Genomic DNA, 18,230 nt, shown 5'->3' with positions numbered 1-18,230 from the left:
CCTGACTGATGCTAACTATGGTTTTCAATCAGACTAAAAGACCTTAATTCACTATCGGGTAATACGAGTTGCCCGCTTGACTCCACGAATGCAAGACTTTGTTATGGCCAAGGCATCCTAAAAAATTATCTTACTCAAATCATATATCTATATAGAACGGTCATAAAAGCAAGTAAATCGCGATACCACTCCGTATCTGTTAGATCAGAATATAAGCTTCTTTGTCTGATACGGCTCTTCCAAATACTTCACTTCATCATCGGTGAGCTCAAGCTCTAGAGCTTTTATGGCCTCATCAATTCTCTCAATCGAACTTAGGCCCAAAATTGGATTCAAGCCTTTTTTCAACACCCAAGCTGTCGAAACCATCGCCATGCTCACACTACGATTCCCAGCAACTTCTTGGACTCGAGAGATTATTTGTATTTCACTGTCATCTTTGACCTCTCCTACCACCATCATCCCGGCATCAGAGACGCTCCTATTGCTCTTGCCCCCAACGGGTTTAGTCAAAGAGCCTCTCGCGAGAGGGGACCATGGTATCAGCCCAATTTGATGCCTTTGCGCAAAAGGAATGAGTTCCTTCTCGTCCTCTCTATACAATAAGTTGTAGCATGATTGAGAGCTGATAAACTTGAACCACCCGTGCTTTTCTGCAATGAATTGCAATTCTACAAATTCTGTTGCTCGCATAGTTGAAGCGCCCAGATACCTCACTTGCCCGGATTCAACTACATCGTTTAAAGCCCTCATTATTTCTTCCATGGGCGTCTCACGATCTAATCTGTGTACCTGAAGGACGTCGATATAAGTTCCCAAACGCTCCACAGATTGCTGTACGCCGTGCAAAATATGTTTTCTTGACAAGCCTCTCTGGTTTTCAAGCTCCAGGACTTCCATTGGCGAAGGTTTCTGGGTCTCACCAAATGGCTTGAAACCTCTCTTTACCGGGGAAAATATCTTTGTCAAAATCACGACGGTCTCCCGGTCAATGTTATAGTGCTTTAAAAACTCGCCCAGCAGCCGCTCGCTTTCGCCATAACTGTAGACATCGGCTGTGTCGTAAGTCCTTAACCCATTATCGTAGCAGTGCTTGAGTAACTTGAAGACCTCTTCCTTATCTTCGATAACCCAATCTTGCCATTCCTTCAAACCATATGACATACATCCCACGATGAGACGGGAGATTTTTAAACCAGAGTTTCCTAATCTGACAGATGTTGGCAATTTCATTTTGGTTCACTGTGCTGTTGTGCAATGATGCTTCCTAAACTTGGTCTGTCTCATCGATATTCCATAGGGACCTTAAATACAAGTTTAAAAACTCCGACCTCGGAGCTAACTGCAAAAGTAAAGTAACATCTGCCAAGAAAAAACGTTTTGTCTTTGCGATCGCGGGATACTCCCTTCCGTGGAGAAAGTGGCGAGCGAGATTTGCCAAGAATTGCCAAGAATATAATTCCTCGGAATCAGGTCATGTAATGTAAGCTTTGAATGACTCAAGTGAGCTGAACCAATTCACAATGCCGCTTGACCTATACCAATGAAATGCATATTTCTAGAGAAGCGGACCAAATCCACTGCGCGAGTTCTATTGTAAAGGATCGCTACTGGCAAAGCCGCAAAACTAGCTTGTAATTCTCTATAATCGGAAAACAGGATTTTGTAAGTTAGCAGAGTTTCTCAGAGTGAACGTATACACTTTACGATGAAGAGAAGGCCCGTTTTCCTTTCGTCAGGTCCGTACATGACTTTACAGAGGATTGAACGATATGTGATAATCACCTGCCACACTGACTTGTGGATTTCCAAAGAAACAATTACAAAGAGCGCTCGTAGATCACAAGTGATCTTGAAAATGCTCAATGGACATGTTTTTATCTATTGGCGGGTCAGATTCAAGCCCATGGATTTTGAACCCCGAAAGTTTCTTGTATCTTAAAGCAGAACCGTTTTCAACTTTAATGCCTTGGGGTTTCAGGTAATCTGAACGACATAAGTAAAAGAATACCACACAGTAAATTGCCAAAAAGCAGAATTGTGGCCTTCACCTTGAAAATATGGATAGTTGCATCCAAGGCAAGTGTCCTCTTAGAATGGTAATACCTAGGGTAAAACTTATAGTCTGCCACCTTCAAAGTGAAGACCACTATGAGATCACATACAAGCTGCTTAACACAGCTATTGCCATGAGGTAACTTCAGGGTCGTTCTTCGCACGCACACCAAAGCGGACCAGAATGTACCACCATAGATGCAAAAATGCAATGAAACAATTTAATTGTAGTGATATCTTAAAACTGGGCTTTGAACATTGCAGTGCAGGAAGTTATTAACAACCATGGGTACATGATGTGACTGCAAAAAGCATAGTGCCATAGTTGTCGATAGTGGCGAGCCATTTATCTACGCGTCTTTGCCTCGCTTCCACCTGCATGTCAGATGCCTCTGATGGAATGGGCCACAATTCCTCGATCAACAATGGCCCTTCAGAACCCCACTCTGACAAAAACCTGTTATAGTATTCATTCCAAGACATTCTGCTTTCTGCGGCCCATAGGCTTCCGTAAGAGGGTGCCAAGACCCCTTGCAGTTCTTTCGCCAGAAATGTGGGCAGGTTATCATGTGCACACAAAACGCTATCGAACAAGTACATTGTGAATAATGTTCTTCTTTTCGCTTCCGCCAAAATCCACGACTCCCAATTCGGCCTAGTTCCCTTCAATTCAGCTGCGCACACGAGACCTCGTTGGCACACCTCGCTGGCTATCTTTTGTAACGTAACTATAGCATCGTGCAAGCTGGCATTTTCATCCTCGCGGAATTCAAAGAAGATGGTCATCGAGTAGATGAGGTAGGCCTGAAAAGCCGCCACTAAATTAAGTTCATCGTATGATTCGTATTGTTCGTATAAGCGGTCCATTTCTTGGGTCAGAAAACTCTTGATGATAGGCTCACTGGCCGGAAGCCTTCCTTCACAAAGTTTCAGAAGACTAAAACAGTTGGCCAAAGAATCAGGAACCTCTGATGGCCGCTGCTGAAGTCGATGTACGAATGGGGGCATCAACTTCTGTCGAGCCGGCATGAGTGTATAGGCTTTGAGCATCCGAGAAATGAAAACCATGACGCCAGACGGGTAGGCTTTCACCGAATGATCCAAGGGAGGAGCGAATGCATTGAGCCATCGATTTCGTATCTCATCGGAGTTCACTGTGCAGACTAGGTCTAAATGTTCGAAATGGAGGGAGCTTTCGTCGGGGGATGTTTCCAGTGGTCCTAATAGTCTGGAACTAGAACGTCGGCCATTGGGCTGCCTCGAATAATGCGGATAGTCGCACATTGGCCCGTCACCTGTTTGCTCGCTCTGAGTACGATGGAGGACTGCTAATGTCAAATTTTCGGATCTGGGCTCTAAACAACTCATGGAAGCATCCGTTCGTCCATTTGAAGAGCTTGTTGTTCTCATTTCCGATTCATTGCTTGGATCTTGAGTCACAGGCCATGGATAGGTGCATTGGTCTTGATTGCCCCGTCGAAAGCATCGAGTGCAAACAGGCCGCTGCTGATCGCATCGCACCTTAGATTTGAAGCACGGAACACAAGCTTTTCTTCTTGGTACTGACATCCCTCTCAATTTTCTTCCTGGCTCTTGAACTTGTGCCATAATATCTGAACTAATACCACATTTATGGTCATTCACCGCGGAAAGGTACGATGCTCAGTCAGCGATTATGTACCCTCAATTGGGGTATATAAAACCAATCCCGGATAGCTGTTTCTCGATAGCTCTTGAAACAAGTCTCAAGTTTGAAAGTTTTAATTCTGTTTCAACGGTAGAGGTCGTTCCTTGACAATCTTCTGCAATAAACCATCGAAACTTGAAGTTTTTTCTACATGCCATCGCGGTCAATAGGGTGTCTATAAATCCATAGCCTTATATGAATTAGCCGAAGGAGCTGGGCTGAAACGACCAGAGGTTTTTTTTGGCGAAGGCTAACGTAAGGACTGATAGGTTATAGATTCTTACATAAAAGGAACCGAAAAATATCACACCGCTGAATTAAAAAAGCGATCCACTTGGAAAGCTGAATGATATTCTTGGTTTGCTGTAGAATCACACTTTCAACAATGCCCAGATTGCTCACTGTTTATCGACTTAGTTAAGTTTCTTGCAGGTACCGCGGTAATTTACAGGCTCGAATACCACAAGTATTTCCACGAAAGAACAGCGACCTAGCCGTCATGCTGATTGATTCCCCTTTTGGTGAAAGCAGGCATTACGAGCACTCTTCCATTTGGAAGAAAGCGGTCTAAATGATTCCGACAATAAGATTATAATCCACCGAATATTGAGTCCTACATGCCAGGAAATGTCATTCGTAAGACCGGGAACTGCTTGCGAAATTCACTACGGTGAAATTGTGGAAAGTTCGTCGCGATCGAATAAAAAGGCAAGACGCTGGTCTATTGGAAGCGACCACGCCTTTTCTAAGACGCTTCTCATCTTTCTAACGTTTTGATGATGGAGATTTTCGCCGATATTCAGCAGGTATGTCAGTATTTGAAATTTCTCGGCTGAAGTAATGGAAAAACAGCCAGTGATGACGAGGGACCAAAGCAGAATGCCCCAGGTTTTACTGTCAGACGGAATAGACGAAAAAGCCTCGAATATTTCACAGCGGATCCTTTGAATCGATGGCCGCTGTATGTCAAAATCGTTATATTTCAAAATTTTGGAAACTAGCAAGTAGCTCGACTTCGCTACTATGCTACCGATCGTGGAGCTAATTTTCGCAATCTTGTAGATATGAGTGTCTTCAGACCTCAACGATGGAGACAGCACCGGTCCGGTGTAATAAAAAGCCATCGAATGTAAGCGCTGCGCCTTCTGCAACCACGGGGATGATTGAGGAAGAGGCATGGGCAGCCGTGCAATATACGACACTTTCGCTAAAATCTCGAATGCGTCAAGAGAAGGACCTAACACAGGGTTATTCATCCATTCAAAAGAACAGTAATAAAGTGGTCGTTTCAAAAAAGGAGCCAGCTCCTTGAATATAGAGAATGGACTCAGAAGTGCTACTATATCGGTCGCGAATAAAATTGCAACTGAATAGTTATAAATGAAGCTTTCCATGAACATTCTTTCAAAAGGCTCCAGCACAACATCAGTTTTTACAGTATCGTCACCCTCTTCAGCTTTAGACATGAACTTCTTTTCGATTTCGTAAGTCAAGTTTTGCAGACCAGCTGCCGGTTGATCATGCTCATTGTGTTTGGAGCAAATTGTATTCTTTATAACGAGATACGCCTCTGCGAGGCATTTGACACAGTCATCCACGGTGCCCGAAGAAGCTTTTTTGCACCGCAAGCACAGCAGCAAAAAGGACGGTAGCACCCACAGCTCCGAATACTCGTCCGAAGCTTTCTGTTGCTGTTTTTTGATTAACAGTTTCGAGCTTTCATAAAGTCCATCTGAGAGTGCCGAAAACTTCGCTTCGTCATACCATTCTGGGTAAGTTGCCCCACAGCACAAGAAGATTTCTCTCAAAGGCGCACTATTTTCAACTTGGGGAATGAACGTGGCACATGTTGTCAAAAGCGGGTGGGAAGACTGGGTGCCCAGATTCGGTATAAACATGTTGACACATGTGTAGAAAAGCAGTTCCTCATCGTCTTCGGGATTGGTACTGGGGAGAGTTTTTCCCTTGTCATATGCATCAATTATTTTGAGGTACTTGTCTGTAGTAGTATTGGAAACACTGATGGGAAATCCACCTATGGTGTTGAAAGTATTGTGAGGAACTCGAGTAACACTTACACCCTCTTTAGATGCAGGAAGTTGAGGCCTTGCGTTGAAGTCGTTAGTATTCGAGTTCGATTGAATAATCTCATGGCATTTAGCCGTTCGCTCCGAATCATTTTTGCCCGGCATTGAACGTGAGCCCAATCTTGAATTGAGAGAACGGGCTATCTGGGGTCGTACCTCTTGCCAAAAAATGCCGTTCTGCCTGGGAAATTCACTTAGCACGACACTCTTCGTAGTATGATTGGAGATGGCGGTTTCCTGCTACGATTTGGCATTATTAGGCCCTTTTTCGAGTGCACACCGCTGTCGCAATCCTTGGCCCGATTTCTTGCGAGGAAACTCTTTCACTAGCTGTTTTTCCAAAACATGAACAAATGAAAACACCGGTTTTACACGGGCCCCATAATGTACGAATGGCGATGGCCACTCGCACTTCAAACCGTTCCTTGAACACCTACCACAATCAGGCGAGACTTCGTCGCATTTCTTTCTTCTAAGACGGCACGTAAGACATCCGTTTTTGGACCTTCTTTCAGTACGTCTGACTATACTATCATATTGTAAGCTCTTGGTGCCAGATCTGAATCTGATGACCGGCATCACACATAAACACACACAAAGCGTATTGAGTTTTTGACTTAACCCATGGTTCAGAAAGAGTACTGGACTGTAGTGGTTCACTTGACTTGGCCAGAATCAAAACGACCATTGACACTTGAAATTTGATGCCAAAGGGCTGATAGCATGATAACAGATAGGAAAACTGTAAACTGATTTTGACAGAGAGTCCGTGAATAGCGACAGGCGGAATTCCTTGGCGAAAATGCTCTGAAAAGAGTTGAACGCTTCTGACAGAGAAGTTAACGTGCTGCAAAAACCTGATTTCTCTTGATGCGATAGCTCTATAATTGAACACATGAGCTTGCGCTTGTAGTAAATGGAAGTCCGCTTTCGATGGTACCTTTCATGCCTGATCATCTTTTTTTGGACTTCAGTTATTTAAACTTCTTTTGTAAGGACCTGTTGGCAGGGCAGCTTAGTAAACTTGCCTTTGTAGACTATGAGATGCTCTCCGGGCTTGAAACTCGCATCAGAACGAGATGCAGAACACCGGCGGAGATTTGGGATATGCAATATTAGTGTACAGGCAACAATTGCTTAAGATCATGGGTGTGAAGGTAAGTGGACACCCCGACGTCGCTTAATATCACAACTCGTATTGATCGACCCTAAAGGTGCCTAGAGATTTTTAGTGAGACATTGTTCTCAGCTATGCAGAGACCCACGAGTCGCTATCATGATATCGCGAGTCTCATGACCATATCGCTTATCTTCCCTTTAAGGACTTCGATCACATCGTTAAAATTCCTCTTAGAGAGCCCGAAACGTTGATATCTGATCATTATCATCCAGGGAGCATTCTGAAACTGTATTATGGTGTCCGCAACACGTTCACTATGTGGTAACCACGGGTTGCTTGCCAATGGTGATGGACCGATCTTGATATGAGTTCGAGGATTAATCTCATCCAATTTGCTAACGTGCGACCCAATCGTTGGTTCGAGTAGCGAATGTGAACTCCTTAGTCTTGGCAAAATGCTCAGCTTTGACATATAAAAAGTGATCCCTAGCTCCTTCAGAAAGAGGCAGGTTTAGACAATGAATCAAGTTCAGTAACAGCAAGACTAGCCAAAAAATGCCTGCGACTTCTATAGACTTTAACGCTGTGCCAGGTGACTCCCATCTTGTCGCTTTAAGTGGAAAGGACCATGACGGAAAAATTGTGCTCATCCCGACACCATCAGACGATCCAGACGATCCATTGAATTGGTCGCCACGCCGGAGGTGGACCGCGGTCGCCTGTGTTTTGGTGTACACCCTTTGCGTCTGCATTCCCACAGCGGCAATCTACTCAGTGCTTCCCAATATTGAAAAAAAGACGGATATTACGCTGGGTGACTTGAATGCCGGTACCGGATACATGTTCTTGTTTTTGGGAATCGGGTGCCTCATTTTTCAGCCCTTGGCACTGCAGTTTGGGAAACGACCAGTGTATCTTTTCTCAATATTTGCGACTTCTATGATTTGTATTTGGCCCCCCTACACCAAGTCAAATGGTGAATGGATAGCCTCGAAGATTTTGCAAGGACTCGTTGGATCATCCGTGGAATCGCTTCCAGAGATCTCGATGAGTGACCTCTTTTTCGAGCACGAACGATCATTCGGTCTTTCGTTATATGGATTGACTTTGTTGTTAGCTTCCTTTTTGGCGCCTTTTGTCGCTGGCTTCATATCAGAGGGGCAAGGTTGGGAATGGGTAATGTGGTGGTGTGCTATTTTATGCGCTGTTGGTTTCGTCATCCTCTTCTTCTTCATGGAAGAGACTAATTACGATCGCAAACTGAAGGTCGATTCTGCCACTGGAGAAGTCCTCACAATCAACTCGAAACAACAACAATTGGGAAATGTGGTTACAAACATTGACGAAATTATGAAACTTCCGTCCTCGATCGATGGCTTGCCAGAGAAAGATCAAGCCAAGATTAATGATTCAGAGGAATTGTCAGGTACTGAAGACAATCGGGAAAACATCCATCTTGCAAACCAGGTCAGTAACATCGAAATCGTCAATTCAGCCACCTATGCTCCCGCTCAGTTCACCAAAAAGACGTACTGGCAAAAGCTTTCTCTCATTAGCGGAAGACGCAAGAAATTCCTTCTGCACCATTATGCTCTCGCACCGTTTCTGATGGCTCGTTTTCCCGTGGTGATATGGGCAGGTTTTCTTTATGGTAGCTCCCTTGTTTGGTTCAACGTACTGAACGGAACTGCTGCGTTGATTTTGTCAGGTAAACCGTATGACTTTAAATCCTCATCTATAGGGATTGCATACCTTTCTCCGTCAGTGTTCAGCGTCATAATGTTCTTCCTATCGGGGATCTGCTCGGATTGGTTGAAGGTACGTATCGCAATTTGGAGAGGGACAGGATTGAGCAAGCCAGAAGATAGACTGTGGATTCTCATAGTTTACAGCGTGTTAGGATGCTCTGCTGCGATACTGTGGGGTGTTGGTGCCGCCTACGAGGTTCACTGGTTTGGTCTTATTTTTGGTATGGGTCTCCTCGGTGGCTGCGGAATTTTCGCAATAACAGCTTCTGCAACGTATGTGGTGGACACGTATAAGGAACTTGATACAGAGGCCATGGTGGTAGTCATCATGATCCGGAACTGCATGTCCTTCGCCGTGAGTTATGGTATAACAGACTGGGTCACAAACCTGGGTTACAAAAAGTGCTTCATTAGTGTTGCATTCTTGTGTTTGGCGGCAAACATGACCTTTCTGGTAATGCTAAGGGCAGGTCCCTACTTTCGTAATAGCCAGAAACATACCTATTGGACCATGGTAGATAAGTATCGGAAGTTGGGTATGCACTGAGTAGAGCTGAGGCAATACAGACATTTAAATACATATGCCAAACTCAGGTATGAAATAAGCTGTTTGTTCATAAAATTCGTTGCTTCGAAACCGGAAAAGCTCATCAATGGCTTGCTCTCACAATATAGCCCGATCGGAATACAGCCAGATCGTGACCAAAGCTGAGAAAGTCGACAATGACACTGATCAAGATCTTTTTTGATACCTATGACGCCTGAGGACATTTAATTTGACAACGATTACGATGCCAGCTTGCGAAGCTTTTCTAAAAAGCTACTCGTAATGAAACGACGGAGTTGTCTCCATTACGGAGTTTTCCTCAAGTCAATCTGGACGATCATTTCAAGCATTTTAAGATTTTAGCGCATATGCGGCAAACGGAACCGTCATTTACATTGACGGGCAGGGAAATCACAAATTTAGGTATTGCTGAAGTCTTAATTGAAGTGCGAGCATAGTGCTTCCAACAGTTTCATTTATAATGACCAAGTCGTGCGTCTAAAATTCACTTACTCTTCACCTTCCGGACAAGCGACGCCCACCCAAGAAATTGTTTGAAGTTGGAGTTTTTTGAGTCGCCTTTTCAACGTCACAATTCTTAATTGTTAAGGGCATTTATGGGAGATAAAAAATCACATACCTCTTCCTCAAAACTCTTTTGAGACAGATCATATCATCCGTTATCGTGATGAGTCATTTGTGACGCCTTTGAGCGGGTCCTTTTTTGAAGCGTGAGATATTGAGAGTCCACTTCCAGCATTACGCGACAAGGAACGAATTCACGCGAGTGTCACCTAATATAGCACAACCTTGAGTACTACGGCAAACATTCTGTCGTATTAACCACCTTAACGCGTTATCTGTGTTATTTCAATCGACGTAGTTCCAACTTACCATATAAACCTAAAGGTTTGAGTACTCATTAGACAAAAGACTGATTGCTTAATTAACGAAATAATCTGCCATCGAAATGCAAAGCTTCAGGACGAATTGCATCCATGCAGACGATGTATTGAACAGAGTTTCTGACGTGGCACCACCAATTAACGTCAGTACTACGATCATGAGCTCTTGAATGAAAACAGTACGGAACCGAGTGAAGCTTACACATATTCAAGAGAGGCCCACCCAAACTCCGAACGAGTTGAGGCAGTGCTGAGCTCGGTATTGAATGGATCGGCAGTTGTTTATTCGTCAGGACTATCGGCACATTTTGCAATCTTGACCAACTTGCGCCCAAAAAGATTATTTATCACGGACGGCTACATTGGTTGCCATGATGTCGCAAAATTATTTTCCAAGATAAACGGAACGCTTATTTCCGACTTATCTGAGATCGATGAGGTTTGCGAGGCAGGCGATTTGGTGCATATTGAAGATCCAAGCAACCCATTTGGAGAAAGTGCTGATGTTGCAGAGCTCGTTGCAAGAGTGCATCAGAAAGGCGGTCTTGTTTTGATAGATTCTACATTAGCTCCTCCTCCGCTACGCGATCCTTGGAAGCTGGGTGTCGACATCGTTATGCACTCGGGAACAAAGTACTTGGGCGGTCATTCTGATCTTTTGTGTGGTGTCTTATGTACTAAGGATGAGCAGCGTTTTAAGGAATTGAAAAAAGAGCGCCCTCTGCTGGGCACTATTCTTTCTAGTGTCGATAGCTTTTTGCTTTTGAGGTCATTGCGGACATTGGAAGTGAGAGTCAAACAACAATCCCAATACTGCTCGCAGATAGTACGGTATTTGAAAGAGCACGCGTTTGAAGTTCAAGACGTATTGACCAGCATTCGCCATGCTAGTTTGCAGACTGAAGATTATGCAAAGACGCAAAACAGTGGTGGCTACAGCCCCGTTTTTTCCATCACGTTGCGAACCCCCGATCAATGCGTTGCGCTGCTAAAGAAACTGCGAGTTTTTCAGCATGCTACATCGTTGGGCAGAGTTGAATCTTTAGTTGAGTGGAAGTGTCTAAGTGATGCCAAGATTGATCGCACACTTTTGAGAGTATCTGTGGGTTTAGAAAACGTTGATGATTTGATTGCAGACTTACAGGGAGCTTTGGTGGCATTGAGTAACGGGCAATCTCTACACAATCATGAAGTGGACGAAAAGTCTTGATGAGCATCGACTCGGCGATCACTTCTCCCCAGAAAGCACAGTCACTTATTTGTCTTTCGCATCGTCTAATTTTATCAATAGCCGTATACTCTAGCATACAAAGTCATCACTCAATCGGACTTTTCTGAATTATAAAGCAAAATTACAACCCAAAAATTCGGTGTTTGTCAAATTGTATTTCTCTTATCGTCAACTACGTCTACCATCTCGGCCTTTCATTTCAAAGCAAAGCAGTCTCACTCTCCTCGGCTAACACGATTTCCGCTCCCGCACTCTCGCTTTGACGTGCAGCATCCTTTTCAAATGCGACCTCCGCTCTCTTCCGTTCCAACCATTTTTTTGGTTCTTCCGCGGATATCCGTCCTCCCCCGGCCGCCACGCGGATCTTGTTGCACCTCGCTTCCGAAACCTTTTCTTCTTTCAACGCCAATACACCCAAAAGGCCAGGTGGCCCATCTCACACTTCAAACGAAAAATATGTTTGAAGTGTCGTACTCGTTCGTTACGACCCAGAAAACTGGTTCGCGCACGGTAGAAGCATTAGAAAGCACTGAACGGCGTTCTTCGGCCGCTTAGCAATATGAACGCCGGGTGATGCATGGTTTTTTTGCTGCTGTACGTGTAGTCAGCAGCAGGATAACTAAGCACTGCAGAAACCAGCGGATCCCTTGTGGCTGCTTTTCTGTTCTTCACATGACTCTGCATATCTGCTTCGGCCGCACGAGCTCAGAGTTTGTCATAAGGGTGGGCATCGTTCGTTACCAATGAGAAAAGAAAAAAACTTAGTTGGCGGAACCGGAGGTGTTGAATGTTTATTTCCGTTTTCCGGATTTCGGAACCATAGCGGAGACTCGGTGATGAGCAAGAAATAGGAAAACACAGTAGTAATGACAAATGTGACTGACAAACTAGAATTGAAATACACAAGAATATAAGTTAAGTCAAGTTTTCACCTACGATTCATTCATGAACGTTGATTCTTCTCTTGAATACCAAACAACTACCAAGAGATAACAGTTTACAAAATGTTCGGTGCTACTCAACACGCAACAACCACGGAGACCTACGCGCTTGCCAGTAAGGCACGTTCAAAGCTGCTTAATTGTGCGGCGCAATCCAGCAAAAAAGATCTCAACCTTCGTCTTCTAGTGGGACATGCGAATCTACTTGACAAAGTAATGGAATCCTTACACAACCATGATTCTCAAGATGATGATGCAGAACTGGAAGAAGATGAGCCTAATTTCGATGAAATGGATGAGCCCGTCCATCTCGTTCACGACGATGATGAGAAGAGTCCAAATTACGTAACCGGCGGATCACACGTGACATTCACGCTGCCGGCGGCTCCTGAACACACTATCTACGAATACGACAGCGACAGCGACAGCGACAGCAACAGCGAAGACGATGACTACAGCGATGGCAGTGACGACAGCGATGACTACGAGTATGACGAAGACTACCAAGTATACGACTACGACAATCTAGTAAGAGCACGTCAGGGCGTGGAACATGCTGCTTATCTCCGCAGACCGGCCACCCATACGCTTGCGCATGGGGAAAGCATGAAGAAGCCCAGTGGAGGCGATCTTCTTCTGGTGTCGATTCCAGAAGATATCGAAGAAGGTGACCAATTGGGCAACCCCGCTCCACACCAGTTGACCTCGGTATGACAACGCTGCTGCAAATTCGCGGTAGATTAACTAATGACCTAATGATATAGATAGTGTAATATAGTAAAGGATAGAATCTGGGTAAGGAATGAAAGGGTGATTGTTTAGATGCCAATAGACTCAGTTTGTGTTGGAGGCTGCTGCTAGGTATGAGTCGCAAATAACGCCAGGCAAGACGCCCACTCAAAAAATCCAGTACATAGTAACTTTCGTGCTTCTAGAATACACATTAACTTAATAAGAAATAAAGGTAAAACAGATGACATTGATGTTCGGACTATGAATTGCCGGCGGCAATCCGGATCCCTTAGATATGAATGCGATAAAATATAGACACAGAGATTAGCAATGAGAAGCCAGGTCGATGCGAACGTATTGAAAATTGCTCGAAAAGCGGGAAGTTCGAAGAAATTTTTACCATACATTCACAGTGAGTTTTTTACATCATGGTCCATGACAACTTCGTTTCGGAGAGTCGAGGTCAACTTTTGCGGCTTGTTATTTTCGCATGTGCTACACTTTTGAACGGCAGATAAATGAGTGAGCAAATCAAAGCAGATACGTTAGGCTAGATGGAATGGAAGTGCTCTGCAGAACTGGCATACTATACATTTATCAAGTTGGGATATGTCACGTGATACCGAAAGCTAATGACATTTTGTATTGGGTATTGGGGACGAAAAAGAATTCTCACTTTACCACGAATCCGTCACTAAAGGTACTATTAAGCCTTCGAAAGCCGCTAGACGCTGATATTCATTCCTCTTTGATGTGTTTTAGATGTCTTCCATTTCTCTGTTTGTGGATAACCCGCGAGTGCTTGCTGAGCTCAAATCAATAGCTGAGCAGACGTGGGACCTTCATTCGGTCTCAGCACCCTCGCGCTATCAAACGGCCTGAATGAAACAAAATCCACTCGACTAAAAATGCGATCATTACACTTGAGTTTGACGGTGGTTTTAGATCTAATCTCAATTCAAAAGCCTTGTCAGATTCTGAAGCTTCTTAGGCGTGTACCAGACTCGCGCCCGGACTCGGGATTCGTCTCCAGTCCTGGGTGGAGGCTATGGATGTATATCGCTACCATCTTCCAACTTTGAGAATTTGCGTATTTTTGCACTGACAGGCTTCCATTTGAGCTTGATCCATGTGAGACCAACAGCAGGTTGTGTTACCTAGGCGTGCTCGCATTGAACATCATTTCGTACCATTCTGTCGCCGAGCAGCACGGATTTTTTGATCTGATCTGGTTCACAATCGTGACCACGAAACATGACCTCACTATCCATGTCTCTCTTTCCATTGACCACCAAACCTTATCTGACCTTTCACATACGAACACTTAAAGTTTTGCCGGCTTAATCCGAGCAAGCGACACACCCGTTAGAAGTGATCCCGATACACACTCACATCACTTTTTTTCGTCCTTTCGCTTCCGTAAACAGTTTCCCCGCTCTGTTTCCTAGTTCTCAACTAACAATATCCTCTGTCACTCTCACTATCTATCGCTGGCACCTGCCTCTGGCATAGCTTCTCCCCATACTGCACCTTGGCCGGTACCGGCCTTTTACTTTTTCATCCAATTGATGATTTTTTTTTTTTTGACAACCTAATTGGCCATTGATTTAGATTGATGCCTTAAACCTCTATCAAAGGCAGGTTCGCTCTTCTACACCTATTCGGCCATGAGACTACTGCTTATCAAGAGGAGTTGGCGCATCTGATTGGTCGCCATCGGTCGCGTATCAAATTTGCGTTAAAAAGCGGCCAATAGCACACATTTTTGCCTAGGATATGTTCAAATAAAAAAGTATATTGCAGTCCCGTGACACCCAGTCAAGTTCGCTGCAACATAACCTGGCATATAGTTGAGCATTACACGGTGGAGAAAGATCAACTGCTAACACACTCCAGTACCGACGTTAAAGTTCCACGAACGCTGTAGATCTAGCACAATCCAGGTGGTAATCTGGAAAAATTTTCTTCTCCGTAGCCTTCGCTGTTGGCCTCCCCGGTTGAGCATTGCAAGCCCCGGTCAAATCTTATAAAAGCAGAGCAGACATGCTCGAAGATGTAATTGTAGTAAGCCGTGCGGTCTCAACAGCTTTCCAAGACTAATCGCTTTTTAATCACACAATAATGTCTTTCCCACAAGAACCAGAATTTCAACAGGCTTACGAAGAGGTTGTTTCCTCTTTGCAGGACTCGACTTTGTTCGAGAAACAGCCTAAATACAAGAAGGTGTTGCCAGTAGTGTCGGTGCCAGAAAGAATCATCCAATTCAGAGTTGCCTGGGAAAACGACAATGGTGAACAAGAAGTCGCTACCGGTTACAGAGTGCAGTACAACTCGGCCAAAGGTCCATACAAGGGTGGACTACGTTTCCATCCAACCGTGAATTTGTCGATCTTGAAATTCTTGGGTTTCGAGCAGATCTTCAAGAACGCTTTGACCGGCCAGGCCCTAGGTGGTGGTAAGGGTGGTCTTTGTGTGGACTTGAAGGGCAGATCCAACAATGAAATCAGAAGAATCTGCTACTCGTTCATGAGAGAGCTAAGCAGACACATTGGCCAAGACACTGATGTCCCAGCTGGTGACATCGGTGTGGGTGGTCGTGAAGTTGGCTACTTGTTCGGTGCCTACAAGTCCTACAAAAACTCCTGGGAAGGTGTTTTGACCGGTAAGGGTTTGAACTGGGGTGGTTCTTTGATCAGACCTGAAGCCACCGGTTACGGTTTGGTTTACTACACCCAGGCCATGATCGATTTTGCCACCAGGGGCAAGGAATCTTTCGCTGGAAAGCGTGTCGCTATCTCTGGTTCCGGTAACGTTGCACAGTACGCTGCCTTGAAGGTCATCGAGCTTGGTGGTACCGTTGTGTCGCTCTCCGACTCCAAGGGTTCCATTGTCACCGAATCCGGTATCACTGCTGAGCAGGTCGAAGCCATTATCGGTGCCAAGGTCCAATTCAAGACTTTGGAACAAATCATTGGTGAATTCTCCGCTTTCTCTTCCAGCCAAGTGAAGTACATCGCTGGTGCCCGTCCATGGACTCACGTGGGTAACGTCGACGTTGCTTTGCCATGTGCCACTCAGAACGAAGTTTCCGGTGACGAAGCGAAGGCTTTGGTTGCTGCTGGTGTCAAGTTTGTCGCTGAAGGGTCCAACATGGGTTGCACAGCTGAGGCTGCTCACATTTTCGAAGGCGAGCGTGCTGCTAGCTCTTCTGCCCCTGCCGTCTGGTACGCCCCAGGTAAGGCCTCTAACATGGGTGGTGTTGCCGTTTCTGGTCTTGAAATGGCCCAGAACTCTCAAAGAATGTCTTGGACTAGAGAACAGGTTGACCAAGAACTTAAGAAAATCATGGTCAACTGTTTCAACGACTGTCTGGAAACTGCCCGTGAGTACACTAACGAAAGCAACACTGAAGCTTTGCCATCTCTGATCAAGGGTGCCAACTTGGTTGGTTTCATTAGAGTCGCCGACGCCATGTTCGACCAAGGTGATGTCTTCTAAACGCGCTACGCAAGTTATACAGGTTATATAATGAGATAAAAAGTAGTTTGGTGGTTCTAAAGGTTTTATTTTGAACTGGTATCAAAATCCATGCTGGGCAACGACGCTGATAGCAGAAGATCTCTGCTTCTTCTGAAGTTGACGGGATGACTTCTTTTCATGAAATGTCAGTAATTTCATAGAACTTGCACAGGGTTTATTGATCCTACTAAGCCCCACCCAAGATCTGAAGATAACGAGGTGGTTCAATGCATATGGCGATTGGACGTATTTGACAAGTTTATGGTAAGTATATTGAAGAGGTTTCTGTTGTAGTATGCGGCTTCAAAAATCTACAAGAGCAGTGTGAGCATGATGAAAGCCAGACTTCATTCGAGGCAATATAAGCACTTACAAGTTTTTATATCTTGGCAAGTCTGACATGGATAGATGAACGATGGAATTCTCGGAAAAACTGTTTAGGTCCTCATTGAATGCTATCTCTCAGATTGAATAGTACCATTTACATTCTCTCGAAGTGCTGTTCATCAGCGGAAAGGTGAAATGACCCAGGTCGGCTAAAGTTACATTTTGGACAAGATTTTTCCGCGAGAGTGCCATCGATTCTGCAATTTTAAATGAGCAGATCCTCAATTTATGAGGTTTTCCATATTCGAAAACATTACCGGTGCAAGTACCGTCGTCATTATCCTCGCATCGCGCAGAGGCTTTCTATACTTACCATAATCGCGATACTAAGCCCTTCGAGGAAACCGATGGCTTAAAAAACTTGAAAAATTCGAGCTTCATGCCCGACATTGAAGAATTGGAAGATGGAGCAGTTACTTCCATGTCTAAGCAAAATCAATTGGCAGTGCCCGCAATGGAAGACGGAAACATCTCTGATGGTGTCGAGGAAATTCTAAACTCCGAGATGTTGACTGCCAGACTTCTAAGACACTTATTGGGATCGTGCTTCGATCGAAGAGGCATGCACGACAAGAGATGATTGCCACTAGGTGCTTGGGTAATCAACTATAATTGATGGATTTAGAAGCATTAGGTTGCACGCATGCACTTCCGAGAGTTTGTTCTGAAGCTCAATAGGATTCATACAAACCTACACCTGAAAATGTCTGCCGTATGTGCTTCATATCCAAGTAATACATCAGCCGGCGCGCAGTACGTCCATATGGTATGGGGCACAATCTTCAAACGGTGATCTTTCAACGACAAAATGGTCACAAGCAGATAATTGGTGTTTTGATAGCACAAAGTAAGGTGCTATTGCGGGCTGCATTTCAGATGCTTTAGAATCATCTAGTGTTACTAAAATCAGTGCTTATTTCACTTGGCATTTCCCAGAAGCATCAATGATCACGCGCGACAAACAGCGCGGTGTTATAACTCGACTATTGCGTTTAATGTCAACCGATTAGAGATTACACAGCATATACATCAAGGAGTACGTGAATATTACCATATATCTTCGTCAATACACCAGTTTTACACAGCGTGAAGCTTCTTAGTGTCACTTACGTAGCATCTCTTTAAGATGGTCTATTGAAAACGCAGAATCGAGAACATTGAGTAGTTGACTTCTGGAGCGCACAGAGCTGTTTCTTAAAGCGCATAGTTTCCCGCCCACATCGAGTTCACATTTGACGAGTCTTCGTTGCAGATTACTGAAAAATCTCAAT

At 44.5% G+C, this 18,230-nt stretch overlaps 5 protein-coding genes and 2 pseudogenes across 7 annotated transcripts; 4 read left to right on the top strand and 3 right to left on the bottom strand.

Annotated features, from left to right (window-relative positions):
* Positions 1-204: 204 nt before the first annotated feature.
* LALA0_S14e01794g (LALA0S14e01794g1_1) lies at positions 205-1,233 on the bottom strand (the record flags this gene model as incomplete). The annotated part of the gene is made up of 1 exon (XM_022772099.1): positions 205-1,233. The coding sequence occupies one exon, from the start codon at positions 1,231-1,233 to the stop codon at positions 205-207; it is 1,029 nt and encodes a 342-aa protein (XP_022631098.1).
* Positions 1,234-2,331: 1,098 nt separating this feature from the next.
* LALA0_S14e01772g (LALA0S14e01772g1_1) lies at positions 2,332-3,624 on the bottom strand (the record flags this gene model as incomplete). The annotated part of the gene is made up of 1 exon (XM_022772088.1): positions 2,332-3,624. The coding sequence occupies one exon, from the start codon at positions 3,622-3,624 to the stop codon at positions 2,332-2,334; it is 1,293 nt and encodes a 430-aa protein (XP_022631097.1).
* Positions 3,625-4,407: 783 nt separating this feature from the next.
* LALA0_S14e01750g lies at positions 4,408-6,408 on the bottom strand (annotated as a pseudogene). Its single transcript has one exon. A coding segment is annotated over exon 1 (2,001 nt).
* A 1,096-nt stretch (positions 6,409-7,504) lies between these two features.
* On the top strand, positions 7,505-9,244 carry LALA0_S14e01728g (LALA0S14e01728g1_1; the record flags this gene model as incomplete). Its single annotated transcript, XM_022772077.1, has 1 exon — positions 7,505-9,244. One exon carries the CDS (start codon positions 7,505-7,507, stop codon positions 9,242-9,244), a length of 1,740 nt encoding a protein of 579 aa, XP_022631096.1.
* Positions 9,245-10,214: 970 nt separating this feature from the next.
* On the top strand, positions 10,215-11,359 carry LALA0_S14e01706g (annotated as a pseudogene). Its single transcript is given in 2 exon segments — positions 10,215-10,304; positions 10,304-11,359. Coding segments are annotated over 2 exon segments (1,146 nt in total).
* A 1,025-nt stretch (positions 11,360-12,384) lies between these two features.
* LALA0_S14e01684g (LALA0S14e01684g1_1) lies at positions 12,385-13,035 on the top strand (the record flags this gene model as incomplete). The annotated part of the gene is made up of 1 exon (XM_022772066.1): positions 12,385-13,035. One exon carries the CDS (start codon positions 12,385-12,387, stop codon positions 13,033-13,035), a length of 651 nt encoding a protein of 216 aa, XP_022631095.1.
* A 2,139-nt stretch (positions 13,036-15,174) lies between these two features.
* On the top strand, positions 15,175-16,551 carry GDH1 (LALA0S14e01662g1_1; the record flags this gene model as incomplete). The annotated part of the gene is made up of 1 exon (XM_022772055.1): positions 15,175-16,551. The coding sequence occupies one exon, from the start codon at positions 15,175-15,177 to the stop codon at positions 16,549-16,551; it is 1,377 nt and encodes a 458-aa protein (XP_022631094.1).
* Between the last annotated feature and the right edge of the window lie 1,679 nt (positions 16,552-18,230).

Source organism: Lachancea lanzarotensis, scaffold LALA0S14, assembly GCF_000938715.1.
Source record: "Lachancea lanzarotensis genome assembly LALA0, scaffold LALA0S14, whole genome shotgun sequence".
NCBI lineage: Eukaryota > Fungi > Ascomycota > Saccharomycetes > Saccharomycetales > Saccharomycetaceae > Lachancea > Lachancea lanzarotensis.
Note: the sequence above shows the minus strand (reverse complement) of the source record. Positions and strands in the feature narration are given on the sequence as shown.